Source organism: Sander lucioperca, chromosome 24, assembly GCF_008315115.2.
Source record: "Sander lucioperca isolate FBNREF2018 chromosome 24, SLUC_FBN_1.2, whole genome shotgun sequence".
Taxonomy (NCBI): domain Eukaryota; kingdom Metazoa; phylum Chordata; class Actinopteri; order Perciformes; family Percidae; genus Sander; species Sander lucioperca.
Window position 1 is genome coordinate 8,895,550 of NC_050196.1, and position 16,407 is coordinate 8,911,956.

The window sequence follows — 16,407 nt, forward strand, 5'->3', positions numbered from 1 at the left end:
GAGAAGGATGACATTCTGTTCGAAGGCTGTCCGTTTAGCTGTGGTCTTGAAAGATCAGGACAGTTAGGGCAAGAGCGATTGGTACAGTAAGACCTTAAATCCACCAATAATGGCTCTGAAAGTTTCTACAGCAAAGTGTCAAACATCAGACAAGACGGTTCAGTGCAGGGGTGTATCTGAGCTAACACCACAGAAATCTCTTATTTAAAAAAAAAAAAAAAAGAAGCATTAAAGCTATGCATACATACATGTCCAGTATTTTTGTTTCAACTCAGTTTGGTTGTTCTAATACTCTTCTACATAAATAAGACACAAATCAAATACTGTCTCCAGAGCGTAAAAAAAGGGTTACATGATCTCTATCATACATACAAAAAACACTACAGTTGATGTGGATATTTTTTGTAATTCATTCATTAATTAATGTGGATTCCAGTTTAGATTCCAATAATAATAATAATAATAATAATAATAATAATAATAATATTCCACAATACAGGATTTTGTAGATTTGTGTGTGGATAGAAAGAGAAACCTTAATTTCCAAGAAGTGATTCTCAATTGTGATGGCGGGATTATACATGACTTTAGAATGCAAGACTAGGACAATTGTAATGCTCATTTACTCTTACATGGCTAGTGCTCTGAGGCTGTGTTCGTTGCAATGGGTCATTTACATGCAAGGCAATATTTCAACTTGAAGTATCTAGCCATGCAGATAGTTTGTTTTCTCAGCCCAGGTTCTGAGATATCAGTCTCTGAGATTTCTGTCTCCACCCCGATATTCTACAGACTTCACTGTAAAAAAGTTGGGACTACTGCTTTTGTAGAAAGTAGTTCCAATCTGCATGACCAGATACTACTAGGAGGTGAGTAAGAAAATAGGTTATTATGTTATTGTTTTGCAAATGAAGTTTAGAGACAAATTCTGTGGATTTTACCACATAATCCGACAGTATAAAAACCCCTTTGCTTTACTGTTACTTTTATATAAATATTAAAATAGAAAACCAGAATTTTTTGAAGTTAAATTCAAAGGAAATGTACACACACACAAAAATCAGTTTGTAACATTGATCAATCAAACGGAGCTCTTCAAGTTTTCTATCATTGAAATAAAGTTAAAGACAACATCACATCAGACTGATATATTTTGTGCTCTGAGACCCTCACTCACTCTTAATTTGGGAAAGAGGAATTATACACACACACACACACACAACACATAATAGAAAACAATAAAAATATCATTTCAGAGACAGATGCCCTCCTGAACATATATAAAACATATGGAATATAAACAATAAAAAAACATGAAAACGTGAATCATTGAATGTGTTGGTGCAGTAAGTAAATCATTTGTTCATTGATCATGTATTACTTGAAATATTTCAGTGTTGTTTGTTCCAAATAAGTCTTCTTGGACAGTATAACCTATGTAAAACAGATTTTTACATTCACCTTTTCACTCACGTATCCATTCTCTCAGTCACTCCTGAGTCATGCATCCTTTCATCCATCATCTGCGGTGCTTTTGTGCGATCCAAATGCCTATTATTAATGGTAAATTTACCATAAAGCAAGCAAAGACAGTTCAGCAGAGAGAGAAACTACCACAAGGCACCTAATGTAAATCAGCTATAAGTATCTCTAGCAGCAACAAGGCTTTGGTTCATAGAAGTACTATTAAAAGTAGTAGAAAACATAATTTGTACTCTGTCTCACATTGATAGATGGATATATGGATGAATGTCCGAGAAGATGCAGAAAGGGACACACGAGAGTATGATCAGACGGGTGGAGGCGGCTCTCACAGAGATAGGAAAACTTCCACATCAGCATCACGTCACCAGAAAAGGAATGAGAGGACAGGAAGAGAGAGACAGCTAGAAAGAAAGTCAGAGAGGATAAATGTTGAAGTAGGAACGTGTGAGACAAAATTTAAAGACTGCACTGCAGAGGCTCTTTTCAAGGTAGAGAATCTCATTGGACTCTTGTAACAATAAGGCGTTTAAGAGCATTAACACTGAGCTATTAGATGCTGTAAACTAAAATACATAAATAGGTATGCATATCTGATACTCATTATACTCACTTCCTTTGGGTGCATGAAGTTCCATTTTTTATCTTATGTTATACCTCTAGAAACAGTTTGACATTTGGGGAAATGTTTTATTGTATTGACAAAGCCAGAGCTAGTCGTTTCCTCCGGTTTCCAGTCTTTATGCTAAGCTAAGCTAAGCAGCTGCTGTCTCCAACTTCATACTATGTTCTCATCAATAAATGGCTGTCTGTTAAATAATCAAATCTCAGAAAAACGGCATATTAATTTATTTAAGGCATCAAGTAGTTTGGGGAACTTGATAGAATAATTTTGTTGTGTTATGATGATTTCAATGCGGACATGTTTCGTATGTTAACTTTTAAGGTGCTTTGAGGAAAATGAACGCAAGTAAAAATCAAAGCTCTCAAAGCTTGACAACTGACATGCACCCAAGGTTTTACACATATTAAGAGGGCTGCATTTTACTACCGTCATAATTTTTATTTTCCTTAAAGACGCCCACTAAATTTCATACTCTTTTTATTTAAAGTGTTTTACAGAACCATGAGTGTGTACACTGACCCATAGATCACACACTTCACCTAGCACTGCAGTGTATCCATCAGTTGTTGTCTAAAAGACGTCATATTGTCTGTTTCTTTGGTAAAAAATCTCTGTGGAAGATAATGTAATATTTACAATGTGGCATTAAGGCATTGAGAAACAGCTGGGAAGCCATAATATAGCTATTTCTACCATCTATCTCTTTCTAAGCCATATAAAAATGTGGTCTTTGCATATACAGTAGCATTATAGATACATTTAAGAAGGTCTACAGTTAAAGTGCTTTAGAGACAAAAAGACAGAAGGGGATCCTGCAGAAATGAATGCAACACACATACACACAAACAACTGCACACAGATACACACATTTGTTCCACCAATTACTCTAGACTACCTAAATTTGAGTTTGAAAGCGTAAGTGTTGGACGTGCAGCTAAATTCGGTCTTTCTTAATAAACACTGACTAATGAAATAGGAAAAAAGACCAACTCTCCAACACTTAGGCTTTACTGCTCTACTACACTCCTCCTTACAATGTTGTAGAGAGTCCTAGGGAGTATTTCGCGATAATATGTTTGCACACAGGCAACACCAGTTAGTCCTGTAAGGGAAAGAACAGACAAAGAGAGAGAGAGAGAGAGAGAGAGAGAGAGAGAGAGAGAGAGAGAGAGAGAGAGAGAGAGAGAGAGATGGTAGGGATGAAGAACAGAAAATATCTATGTTTAATAAGCACTGTTACCGTCTTCATCATCATCAGCAGCAGCAGCACAATCACAACACATCATAATTGTTTTTCAAAAAGTCATATAAATCCTTTAAATTGGAGTAAAATACACTTCAGCTGCCAGCTATCAAAGGCAGGCAGATGTAAAGGGCCAGTGCACATTTTTTCAGTGATTTAAGAAAGTCTGTTTGTTCTGACATCGATACGCTGAGCCCTTTGCACGTTGTAGCGGCGAGCGAGGCCCTGTGGATGGAGTCCTTACCAAAGCCGTCCCAGAGTGCTTTGTGCCATACTTGGCTGCTGACTTGGGACCACTTGTGAAGGTCACTTTTATTGTAATCCCTTTCAGATGGATTATAGATACCTGCTATTAGCATCACAGTCTGTTATTTGACTCCAGTAACATAAATAAATTAGTTTCAGTTACTTTTGTGTAACTTTACTTTGCAGTGACCTGGTCAGCTTCTGGACCAATTTATCAAATTACTCCTTCATTCAGTTCAACTCTAAATGGATGCCATTATATCCGATATTAGAATAGAAGAATATAAAAACACTAGACGGAAATTAATTAAACTGAGGTCTCTGGCCCCGCCCCGTTGTAGGTGTGTCCCTGCTTTGAGTGGTGGGAGCCATCTGCGAATCGGAGGAGGGGGGTGAAGGTGCTGTAGTCTGGCGTTCTTCGCCAGCGTGTGAACATGATTTTCTTGGTAAAGGGTTCAGACCTTCGAGGGTTTGGGGCGTTCCTTTCGTTGCCCGAGCCTCGCCGGTGGCTGCCAGCCTTGGATGGCGCGTGAAGAGACGCCAGGGGGGTGAACTCGGACAGCTGGCCCTTGTAGAGTTTATCAGCATTCTGTGTTAATGTATAAAGAGGGAGGAAAATGAGACAGAGGGGGAGAGAGGGAGACACAAAGTAAAACCAGAGAAGAAAACATGTTTACTGTGCCGTAGAGGGCTCTCCGAGAGCAGGAGGAGGAGACATTGTTATCCCAGATGGCCAGAATTTAAACTGTGGATATTAGTTTTCTAGGTTTTCATGGTTTGGGCTAGGTCCTAGTTCCAATGAATAAAAATATTAGTGCTCCAGTATAGAATTATATTTTGGGCAATATAGTATGTTTCCATTATTATTAGTTTCTCCTTAGTTAGTTTTCATGGTTTTGGCTTGGTCGTAGTTCCAATAAATGGAAATATTAGTGCTACAATATAGAATGATATCTTGGGCAATACAGTATCTTTCCAACTTTGTCACGTTGTAACAGGAAAGAGCTTTCCCCACATTGATGCCACCAAGCGAGGCCCATAAAGAAACGGTTTTACCAGTTCAGTAAAGTTGCATCTGCATGTTGACAACATCAGTACTTGCTGTATTAAGTTATTTTTCTGGCTGCTTTACAAGCTAACTAAGCCAAAAGCCAATTTCTATCAGGGGTAACAGGTCTGACTCTTCTTACGCTACAGCAGATATTTCGGAGTAGAGATTAAAGCATGAAGGTTAAGGCTAAAGGGACAAAGGCCAAATGAGAAAAAAAAAAAAAAAAAAGCTTTCCTCTGGCAGTAACCTGAACCTGGACACAATTCTGCCTCAGCAGACAATTCAATTATTTATTAAATGTAATTAATAAAGTGATGCATTGTCTTTAATCTGATTGGCCAGCTGTGATGATAATATCCTGTCCATCCTGTTCAGACACGAGCAACGCAACCCAAGCAAATGTAGTGCATATACAAGAATATGTAAATAAATACTGTAACGCCATACAACACCATTAAAAGAACCAGACCAAACCATGCAAATGAAACCTGACTAATAAACATGCATAAATGTTCAGCCCCACTGTGTGCCAAGTCTTCTGGCTCTGCAGCAAGGATGAAAAGTGTCACGAGAGGGCGCCAGAGTCCATGTAAAGAATCACCCAACAGGATGCAAGCGGTTTATATGATACCTGGAGGATTTTTGGATCATCGAACTTTTAAGACCCTCACAAAGACACACACACACACACACACACACACACACACATTGTTAGTCAGGTATAACTCTCAAAAGTCAAATCTGTGAAACCACACACCACTACAAAGTAAACCCCATCACTGCAGGATGTTAACATCACCCACCGTTACCCAGTCCAACCTTTACACACACACACACACACACACACACACACACACACACACACACACAGGTGTGTTTTACCGTGCTGAAGCCCTCTAGGTTTCTGTGACAGCTACTCCATCTAGTAAGGAGTCAGAACTCTGGTAGGTCAGGGCCTTCTCACACCCTCTATTATCCCTCAAACGCTGTGGACACACACACGCAAACACACACACACATACATTCAAAGACAAACACATTAAAGGTCTACCACATACACATCACAACACACACATTCTAACCTAAGTGGTACAAAATATTGCTCAAGCAGAGGAACCAAACTATGCCTGTGTAAATCCAGATGTAGATGCACTGGCATGCAATGACACGGTTTGACAAAAGATTTACTTCATGCAAAACTGTAGCAGGGAGAAAGTAACAGGATACAAAAAAGGAAAATGGAGAGAAAGAGGGATTCTATACAAGTTAGAGACAGGAGGAAAGGCACAGGGTCACCTCTATGAGGGCTGGGTTAGAAACTGATTCTGCTGGAAGTCTGAGAGAGCATAAAGATGGTGGATGGCTCGGAGGCAAGGCACCGACGCTTATTCTGCCACGGTGGAGAACCAGAGTGAGGAGGAGAGGAGGAAGGGAAGAACCAGCAGGTCAGAGGGAGGAGTGAACAGGGAGAGGGAAGAGTTAACGCTTTGAAGATCAGTCAGATCTTTCAAAATGCCACATGATCAAATTATGCAAAAGTTCACATTTACAGACAATCATTCGAGAACATAAAGCCTGTCTCAGAGGATCAGAAATATAACCACAGTCATAAGGAAGGTTCAGAGGAAGGAGTAGTTAAGGACATGTAGGAAGAAATATATTTAGTTGTTCGGGTCATTAGAAGGTGAAAGTTCAAACCTCACTGCAAACAGTTTGAAAACAAACACATTTGCCAGGCTACACATTATTGTACACATCTGCTACAGCCCAGAAAGGTAATGTAACTACAGCAACTGATCAAACCATCAGAAACAGTATATTGATTCAGGCTTGGTTGAAATTCCCCAGCTACCCACGTACTGCACCTGCACCTAAAATAACAATAGTGCTGTTCTTTTCAATAGCTCCCCTGTCAACAGACTCCAGAGCCTGGGGGAGCAGAAAAGCCACTCTTAGCCTCTGTAGACGAGTGAAATAATAGTTATGATGGCTGCATTTCTAACTTTCCATTAACAAAATATTTTGAGCGTTTAAAGTCTCTATTGAACTTTTCTGATTTAGAAATAAAGGAGCACTGCACACAGAGACAGCGGCATACAGACTTACATCCAACAGAGTAGGGACGTAGCCAAAGCCAGCATACATCTGCTGACCCACAGGCATCAGTTAGACATTTGACACGCTGCATTATTTACAGTTGATAAAAGTATTATATGGTTGTCTAGAAAGCTTCAAACAGAAAATGATTTAGACCACTTTCAGCAAATGTTACTCGAAAATATTGAGATGTCTAAAAGTATTTGATTTATGAAACACAAGCAGAGGGTGCTGTTCTACTTGTGTGAACTGAGCTTGAAGGATAAGATTTGATTAGAATAATTATTCCAAAATAATTTCATTACATTTGACAAATATGTATTTAGGTTTACACAGAATGTAGGTTTACACAGAGCACTCTTATACAATGATGGATGCAATTCTTAGTACTTTCCCAGTTGATTGGTGTCAAATACATACTTAACAGCATGTCCGTGTATGAACCTACCTGTATGCGTTCAGTCGTGGTGGGCCACAGCGCCCTCCAGATTACCTTCTTCACCACATCTGGCAGCAGACTGGCTGTTATCAGAAGGATTATGCTGAGCCAGGCCGGACCACTGGACAACATCTGCATGAACACATAGTACATCCTCTGGTAGTTGAGGAAAGGCCTAATGGAGGAGAAGAGAGGGGAGGAGAGGATAATTATATTATATAAATAGAAATATTTCATTCATTAGCTTTTTAGGTTTCAGGCTAACAAAAACATAGGAAATCCACTCCAAAACATTATCTTTAGAGTTCAACTGAATTCTTTTCAAAGCTTACCAAATGATTCCTCCCCACAGCAGAGAGAATACCACAAAGAATATCAGTGAGCCCCAGATGACAAAATGGTTGATCCAAGTCCAGTAATGAGTATCTAGAACCAACTACAAGACAGAGGTGAGAGAGCAAACCTTCGACCTGTTAAATGTTGTAGCTCATGTTAATATTACCAGTGGGTGCTTAATCCAGCTTCGCTTGGGTGCTTCTGTGAGTGCAGATACTGTGCAGACTGAACGTGTGTGTCTGTATGTGTACTTGTATGTGTGCTTACCTTAAATGTAACAGTGAAGACTAGCACAGTGAAGACCAGCGTCCCAAATGTCCAGTTTCCAAACATCTGCAGCAGCAAAATGACAACAGATGCTGTTAGTGACACATTTTAAATGAAAAGATTTCTGTTTGTTTTTTTTGTTTGTTTTTTTAAATAAAATGATATTTAAATGCCATTCATTTCAAAGTAAATGCACTCAGGTCATTTGAGATTACTCTACAGGCCTGGCGTTAATATGGTACACAGATAAACTTAAGTGCACATCAGGAATCAATCAATCAAACAGATGGCAGGGTGACTGATGGATGGGAAAACAAGAGAGATGAGTTGATGTGATGCATGTCAACCTGATAGGAAAACATTTTAAATGTGCTACGTGAACCATTTTATAAAAGCACAAATAATAATTATTTATGTAAATTTGAAACAAAGAATGCCAACATGAAGCAAGGCAGCTTCTCCACTGCAAATTATACTGAAGCTAGATTTGGAAGGAAACTTTTTTTGTGTTGCTTTACAGCAAAAAGGTGAAAGACATTATTGCAACTTAACTTTTGCTAAAAAGCTTTGTTAATTTCTGGGAGTGGCAGATAGTGAAAGAGAAATATACAAATATATTTCAGCTGAAGAGACAATTATTTAAAAGGCTCTCTGCTCTGCTGTTTATGGGAAATGTAGTCTGAATTATTAACAACATAGCTCCCAATGCTATTGACATAAGACAGATCTGTTTGCTAGCAGTCCTCTTTACAATAATAATACAGAGGTGTTATCCCATAATAATCCTGACAGAATGACATTAAGATGGCCATAGGACTAAAGGCTAGCCCTAAATGTTATTTCACACCAACACTTAAATGTACTCTTTCTTGAAAATTCATGGTAGTAAGAAAATCATCTTGTCATAACTTCATTTCATAATTCGTTCATTTAGACTTTCACCCAGGCTTAACTTTGCACTCTTTGGCTACTAACATGCAAGACACATTATATAAATATGTTCATTTTTGCGGTTGTTTCCTTAAATGTGTTAAAAACCATGACAATGAATGAGAGATGTGATACATGAATAAATTAAGTTTAAAAAAAGACATTAAGAAAGTATGAGTATGAAAAGATAGAATTAAGCCTTTTTAATGGCACCTGGATGTGTGGTGGTTGTAATGTTGATGTGATAGTGACAAATGCAATGATGACAGTGATAAGTTCTAACCCAGACTGTGGTCACACTATAAGCTATCCTAAGTGCCAAGACAAAGCCAATGGGCCTCAAAATGATAGATATAGATATCATAACAACGAGACATTTGTTTGGTCCTGGATTTGGGCAAGAGAGGAAATACTTGATTTCAAAAATCATAGACATAAGTAAAGTCCATTACCTAGGGAAGGTATTAACCAAGACAATTTTAATGTGACCTGTTTTTGTTTATTAGTTTGCTGATGTAGCAAAATTATGCCATATTAAGATTTATCACAAAATCCTAAAAGATTTTATAAACATTATTCCCTACTAGATGGTGAATTCACACAATATGTCTGAATGAATACTGACACTTGATAATAGAGTTTGGTCCATCTACCAGGACCCTTCCAAAAATGTTGATGTCTAACTTACTGTACATTCTAGTTAACATTTACTCCACACATGTCAGTGTTTTTTTACCAGCATGAACATCAGCAAAATCACTTTTGCAATACCAATCTGTTAATGAAAGACTGTTGCTTTTCTATGCAGCTGTTCACATCCGCAAATGCACTTTTTACTTTCAGTAAACATAAATTAAGCTTCAGAACATCACTACCAGCTTCTTTGCAACCTGTTCGGTCTTGATGGTGCCCCGTCTCTGTTATTTCTTTACAAATATGCCTATAAATAGTCCTGATGGCTCAGAGAGTAACCGCAAATGTGACAATGTTCTTCTGCTCTAGAAAGGAGCTCCATCAACTCAAGGAGAATTAGATTAGAAAGATGGCTAAATGTCATGTAATAGGAGTAGGAGTGTAACTATCTTTCTATATTTATTTTTCCACTGTTTTTAATTGTCCACACACACTAGGGTTGCACAATATTAACAAAATGTGATATTGCGATATCGATTATGAATATTGCGATAGATATTAATTTAGATATTTTTAAACATGTAAAATTACAAAAGTTACAGGAAAACGCATCAAAATAGATTCATAACAAATAAAACAAGTGTTCTTACAACACAAGGTTTATTTCAACTGACAGTCATATTGGACTGGTACAACATGAATAAATAAATAAGGACCATGTCTACAGAACAGGACATGTTTCACTGGTTGTACAGTATAAAATAAATAAATAAATAAATAAAAGAGAACAGGACACAACTTTTCTTTCGCTTCTCTGATTCGTTCCGTTTTGTTGTCTCTATCTATTTCTTCACTCACACTGTCACTCTGTCAAAATATGCACACGCGTGGTACGCTCCAGAGGGTTTGTCACGTAGTGGACCCGTTCGCTGACGTGCACTAACGTGCAAGTGGCACGGTAACTGGCCAATGAAACATGATCATTAGAGCATTTCAAGCGGGCTCTAAATCGAACAAAACTATGCCACACAGCCAACGAACGGGATGCAACGCTCCACAAAATAAACAAAATATTGCATACTAATCGCGACAATTTTTCCGATATAATATTGCGCAACATGATATCGCAATAACGATATTCTCACACACACACACACACACACACACACACACACACACACACACACACAATTAATTAACAATAGTTAAGATGTTTGATCACCAAATTGACACCTGGACAGATAAGCATGGGTCACTACACAAAAGCCTACAGTTGATGTGTCTACAGCAAGCACTAAGGGCTGGTCATGAGATGAACGGTGAATGGATGATGAGTGGTTTGGTATCAGGCTGTGTGATGGGACCAAACAGGGAATTGGAAACTGAAACTAGGGGACAGATGACAGAGTGACAGGGATAGGCTTACCATCTGTGTGTTGGTTGTCATTAGCTGGGAGGAGGAAAGAGAAGCAAAAAGAAAAAGCAACACAAAGGTAAGAGGAGAGGAAGAAGAAGAGGAGAAGGCCAGAAGAAGAAAATCATAATAAAATAAAACAACAGTTTTGTAGCTGGAGAAGAATAAAAATTCAATGCAATAAAAAAAAAAAAAAAAAAAAAGTTAAATCAAGCAACTCAAAGCAGTCCGAAAAGGTTTCTGGAAGAGTAATGCTGCTTGAAAATGAGAGTAAACAAAAAGAGAAACACAGAGGAAGATGGAACTTGCCATGCGGTCGCGTCTTGAATGTGAATGAGAGAACGTCTATCAGCTGCACTGACACTGCTTTTTTTAATTGATCTTTAACTGAAGTCAAAGGTATGTTTTCACTGTTAATTTAATCTACCACTATATAACCACTTTCAGTTTTGAGTTACAATTAATATAAAAAATAAAAAGCTAAAAGCCAAAAATAAATCTCTCAGATGCATCATATTAACAAATCCATCAAAGCAACTCTGTATCTTTCAATAAAGGCTGCAGTTAAAACACATGAACCTGGGTATTAAAAAAAGGTAAGAATACACTGGGATTTAAACCACAAATACCCGTGGCTTATGTGCATTAATAAACTTAAAACATCCCCAAAAGACTGAAAAAGACAAATGATAAGCAGCAAATTATAAATGTGTTTTGTAGAGAACTGCAGCACAACTGGCATGAACCTGCAGAGAATGTGCAAATTGACAAAGTCTAATAATAGGAAATCAAAAACAAAATGTGTAGCCAACATTTTGATACATATTTAAACGTCAAACATTCATGGGTTTCTATTACAAACTGTACTAAAAAAAAAAAAGGTGGTGGTGCTTATTACTTTGAAAGATGTACCATACATCTGCTCCAAAACTGAATTAAAAAGGAGCTGTCTCTGACACATGGATGTTACCTGTCCATTGCTGGTGAAGGTGGTGTTGTCAAACAGGAAGTAGGCACCAAAGAACATCACTATGGCATCATACACACCCAGGATAGTCCAATATAAGAAGATGGGCCACCGCAGCAAAGAGTTCTTAGCAATATCTCTGACAAGACAAACACAAGATGATAGTACTGTAAATGACTCATGTTGACCATTTCTCATATGAGCAATTACACAGTTACTGATCAATACTACATTAGCTGCCTTTGGGAAGACCTTAACCAGAAACGACCATAATGAGATATTCTAATTTGATTTTGTTTCCATGTGCAATAATTCATGAATACATCACTGATACAGACGCCCTATACAAACACTAAAATACTAAATTACTTGAGAACATGTATGTGCCTTCAGAAGTCTCCTTGTTTGTGACAAAAGACAATTTTGAGAGTCATACGAGAAGAAAAGGAAGAATTCAGACTGAGAATATAAATGTGTTGTCTAATCATGTGAAACCTCAAGTTTTCTATTTGGAAGCATTTTAGCTATGACCAAAGTGAACCCAAGTAAATCAAGTTAAAGAGGGAGGGTTTCTGCCCTCTGAGGCCTGATCTAAATGTACTGAGCAGTCCTGTACTGAGTCTTCTTTGCATGGATGTAAAATCAATAGAATGTTTATGCCTGCTGTCTTTTAGTCAAATGAAGTTAGTGTACTCTTTTGCTTTTGAAAATACTTAATCTTCAGCTGTTACTTTGTACATAAACAATTCAATGGAGGGTAATAAAACTGAGAACGTCTGAAATGTATTAATGTGTTTCTTTTGCTTATGAGGCTGAAGTAGACCCTGTGCTTGTTGGGGACATCTCTGGCTATTATATTAAATTATGGGCTGGAGTAGACTGAATCCCTGGGATCTAGATCTAGATCTTATATAGACATGTTACATGAGGTTAGACTTCAAGCTGGACTGTTTGCAACTCCTCATTTTCACAACCAAACACAATTCTGTCCAACTTTTGTATGGGAAGTTTGCAGAGGCAGCAGGTAACAGTTTTACATCACACATACAGTATACACACAGTAGATATCAACACCAACCTATAGAGAGATGGGTCCTTCTTCAGGATGTCCATGTTAATGTGCTGCTCTATGAGACTGTAGAGCAGAATGGGCAGCGAGGTGAAGCTGATGTTGTACAGAGTCAAGTAGGCTGTATCATACAGTGGCTGGGGAGACGGGTAGAGAGAATTTAAGCTTTTTAGTTATTCTTTTTGTTTATTTTGAGTGTGTGTGTGTGTGTGTGTGTGTGTGTGTGTGTGTGTCTACCTGTTGTGAGAAGCCACAGAAGAACTGGTAGAGGAACTGGGGGAAGATGAAACAGACATTCTGGGGAAAAAAAAGAAAACAAATGAGAGAAGAAAAGCCGGCAGCAGGTCAGGAGTTGTAGAAGTGATTAAAAGTGTTGTTTTGTTTGTTTATTGCAAATTCTTGCTGAAGCTTGCAGACATTAAAAAACATGCAACTTAAAAAACATGCAACTTAAAAAAAGGATACATTTGGGTATTCTTACTAAGTTTACTGTAATAAGTTTTAATGTAAATGTGTACAAAAGGTCTTGTGTTTTTACAAATGAATTTAAAAATACCACGTATCCCAAAAATACCAAAACTAGAAACTAAATCTAAGCAACAGATAATTGCAACTAGGTTACAGCCTCATAATAAAAAATACCCTGAAGAAATAAAAATGAAAATGTATATACAATATATAAACTACAAACACTGTACATGAAATGAGCAGACAGACTACCTTGTAGAAGAAGTATTGCACAAGTTCAGAGATGCGTATGTAGTAATAGTGTCCATGGACAAGCAGCATTTTCTTGAGATGTTTGAACTTTGGGATGGCGTAGTCACTGTTCCTCACTGCCTGACGACCCTCCTTACCCATAATTCCTAAAGAGGCCGAAAAAGGATACATTTCACACATGTACGGTAGAAGGTATCACTATTAGGTTTATGTTAACTTTTCCAGTTATGTCGTAAACATGAGGGACTGTGTGTAAAAAGTGCTTCTGTTCTTTCACTGTACATCTGATGTGGATGGAAATAAAGGCAGAGTGAGTTGTGGAAGATGTTAATATGACATATCATTTTGTAGCGTGTTAGTTACGTAGTAAAACGGACAAAACTAACCGATGCCAACATGGGCCTCTAGGATCATGCTGACATCGTTAGCTCCGTCTCCAATGGCCAGCGTGATCGGGTGCTCCTTGGAGGCTTTGATCAGCTTCACAATCTAGAAATACAACAAAAGTGGTATCATATCTTTAACTCCTTACAACAGCTTAACGGATCAGCACAAAGCATCCCTCCAGGTGTGGACTTATATCTCACTTTAAATCCATATTGAGTCTTAGTGATATACGTGAAAACCATCATACTCATTCAGATTGACATCTGTCAAAAAAAAAAAAAGGAATACAGGTGCAGTCCACAGCAGTCTTGGTACCTGTGCTTTCTGGAGTGGCGCCATTCGACAGCAGAGCACGGCGCTGCAGTTGCGGCAGATTTCTAGGAAGATCTCTTTGTAGTTCCCTGAAATCGAGTCCTCCTGGGTGGGCCTCATCACCGCAGAGAGAGTGGCTCCATCGATGATCAGACCATAGTCAGTATAGTCACCTGATAAACTGGACAAACAGAAGACCTGTAAAATACAGGACAGCTTCACCGTACTTCATTCAGCTACAACAAAACACTTTTGTTTATTGTTGACTGATTGCAACATAGATAGAAAAAACCCACTTGAATTAAAAAACGGATCAGAAAAAATACTATTCAGCTTCTTCTCATTTTAAAGTATTTGAAGCATGTCAAGCTGGTAGTCTAACAGACACACACAGACACAGACACACACACACTACCTAGAGAAGGTGTCCCTGGTCATGCCTCCGTGTTGCCTCAGGACGGTCCTGCTCAGGTCAAACAGGACATCGTGAAGGCTCTGCTCCTCAGTACGTTTGGTGGTCAGCTCCAAGATCTGGGTGTTGCGGCGAAAGAGCTTGCTGGCATAGCAGGTTGCAGCCGCTGTCTCCATCTTATCACCGGTCAGCACCCACACCTTCATACCTGCCTTGTGGAGAGACTCAATGGTGTCTGCTGCTTTTTCCTGGAGCCTGTCGTGAAGCAAAGTAGGAAAACACAGACCAAGAAAGAGAGTACGTATTAATGAGGGGTAGGAGAATATAACACAGCAACAACAGAGCCATACGGTATAACAATACTTGAATCATTTTCATTGTCTTTCTTAAAGGATGGGTTGACTTGCAATGCCCTCTGGGTTATCCAATCCCTTTGAAGCCTACACTGTATTTGCTTCAGAGGGTTGAACTGCCTCTTGCCCTCACTCAGTTACGCTCCCGCAGAAGTGGGGCAGCACTTGTCATGCCAGCAGCACGCACAGAATAAAGAGTTAGTGCTTTTGAAGTGCAGACATTTCGATTCAAAAAGAGCAAGCATACAGTAACACCTGAGTGGTTAAAATAGACAGAAAGACAATATTTCTATATATTTGGCTGCAAAATTGCCCTTAGAAGAGATCGTCCACCTGTCCTCCACAGCAGTGGCTCCCAACAGTATCAGGTCTTTCTCGATGATGTCGTAGGCCTCGGCTAGTCGTTTGTCTCGGTCCTGTAGTGCCAACTTGGCCCCGTTAAGCAGGTGGCAAACCTCCTGGTACTGTTCAGGACTCAGAGGCCGATAGGCAACACAAAGTGTCCTCAGACCCTCCTAGGAGGGGAGAGATTCAAACAGGGTTAGACTGGTATATCACGGTCTTTCTCCAATGGCCTTCTTTTTACATGTTTCATCTGAAACAAACAGCAAAATACAGATATTTGCTTGAGTTTGGACTCTGAATGTGAGTGTATGGGGCATGGGCAGCAACTGCTCTTTTCATTTGAACCTCACCAGTACAACGCCCACCATAGATCTTTCTGTTTCCACTGAAAGCTACGATTTATCTACAGCTGCAACCACAACAAGCGCGGTCTTACTGACCTGGTTTCCACTACATGTTCACTTCACTTTATTTAGTTCATCTTTATGGGTTACGCATTTTGGGAGTTATTATGTAATGAAGTTATGCAGTTAAGTGCTTTACTGCTGCACACTTCCCCTCTTGTCTACTTGTGTTGTTTATATTCTTCATTTCCAAGGAGAAGTTTTAATAATCAAATGTGGGTGTACAAAGAGAACAACAATTACGATTACAATAAAACACATCTTGTGACCTTATGGCTTTTTGTTCAGTGTCCCATGCAATGTATAATTAATTTAAGTGTTTTAGGGTTGAGTAATGAGATTATGAAATACATATTAATTGTTAACAGCGGACGAGAAAAACGGACAGGGCATTGTATGTCTATTAGAAGCCATACTAGACCCTCAGTGGATAAATACAGAACTGTTCGATGGAAGTGGGCCATGCTCCAGTGATTGACTTCCTGTGGTAACCACGGCAACCACTGTGGTCATTTACAATAACTGTGGAGACCACTGAAGTAACACAATCTTTAAAACTCTCACAAGGTGAATCATGTGAATAATGCTCCAATAGAAAAATACATTCAGTAGTTTTATGAAATGAGTGATATGAGTGAATGACAAATATTATGCATGTGTGTGTGTGTGTGTGTG

The 16,407-nt window shown here is 38.7% G+C and overlaps 1 protein-coding gene across 9 annotated transcripts in view; it reads right to left on the reverse strand.

Annotated features, from left to right (window-relative positions):
• Window positions 1-220: 220 nt before the first annotated feature.
• The window catches only part of atp11a (ATPase phospholipid transporting 11A), a 46,626-nt gene continuing 30,439 nt past the window's right edge, over window positions 221-16,407 (reverse strand). For 2 of the 9 annotated variants that reach the window (XM_035998413.1, XM_031291808.2), the window contains 13 exons: window positions 15,317-15,498; window positions 14,634-14,885; window positions 14,222-14,399; window positions 13,906-14,008; window positions 13,520-13,665; window positions 13,037-13,096; window positions 12,809-12,936; window positions 11,734-11,869; window positions 10,776-10,799; window positions 7,787-7,852; window positions 7,516-7,619; window positions 7,193-7,358; window positions 1,718-4,185 (listed from right to left, as the gene is read on the reverse strand). In XM_035998413.1, the coding sequence (XP_035854306.1) occupies window positions 3,904-4,185; window positions 7,193-7,358; window positions 7,516-7,619; window positions 7,787-7,852; window positions 10,776-10,799; window positions 11,734-11,869; window positions 12,809-12,936; window positions 13,037-13,096; window positions 13,520-13,665; window positions 13,906-14,008; window positions 14,222-14,399; window positions 14,634-14,885; window positions 15,317-15,498 (1,827 nt within the window). In that variant the 3' untranslated portion in view covers window positions 1,718-3,903. Of the gene's footprint in view, window positions 4,186-5,529; window positions 5,634-5,943; window positions 6,038-7,192; window positions 7,359-7,515; window positions 7,620-7,786; window positions 7,853-10,775; window positions 10,800-11,733; window positions 11,870-12,808; window positions 12,937-13,036; window positions 13,097-13,519; window positions 13,666-13,905; window positions 14,009-14,221; window positions 14,400-14,633; window positions 14,886-15,316; window positions 15,499-16,407 lie in introns of those variants that run through there. The other 7 variants (XM_031291812.2, XM_031291811.2, XM_031291814.2 and 4 more) reach the window with 7 other exon arrangements.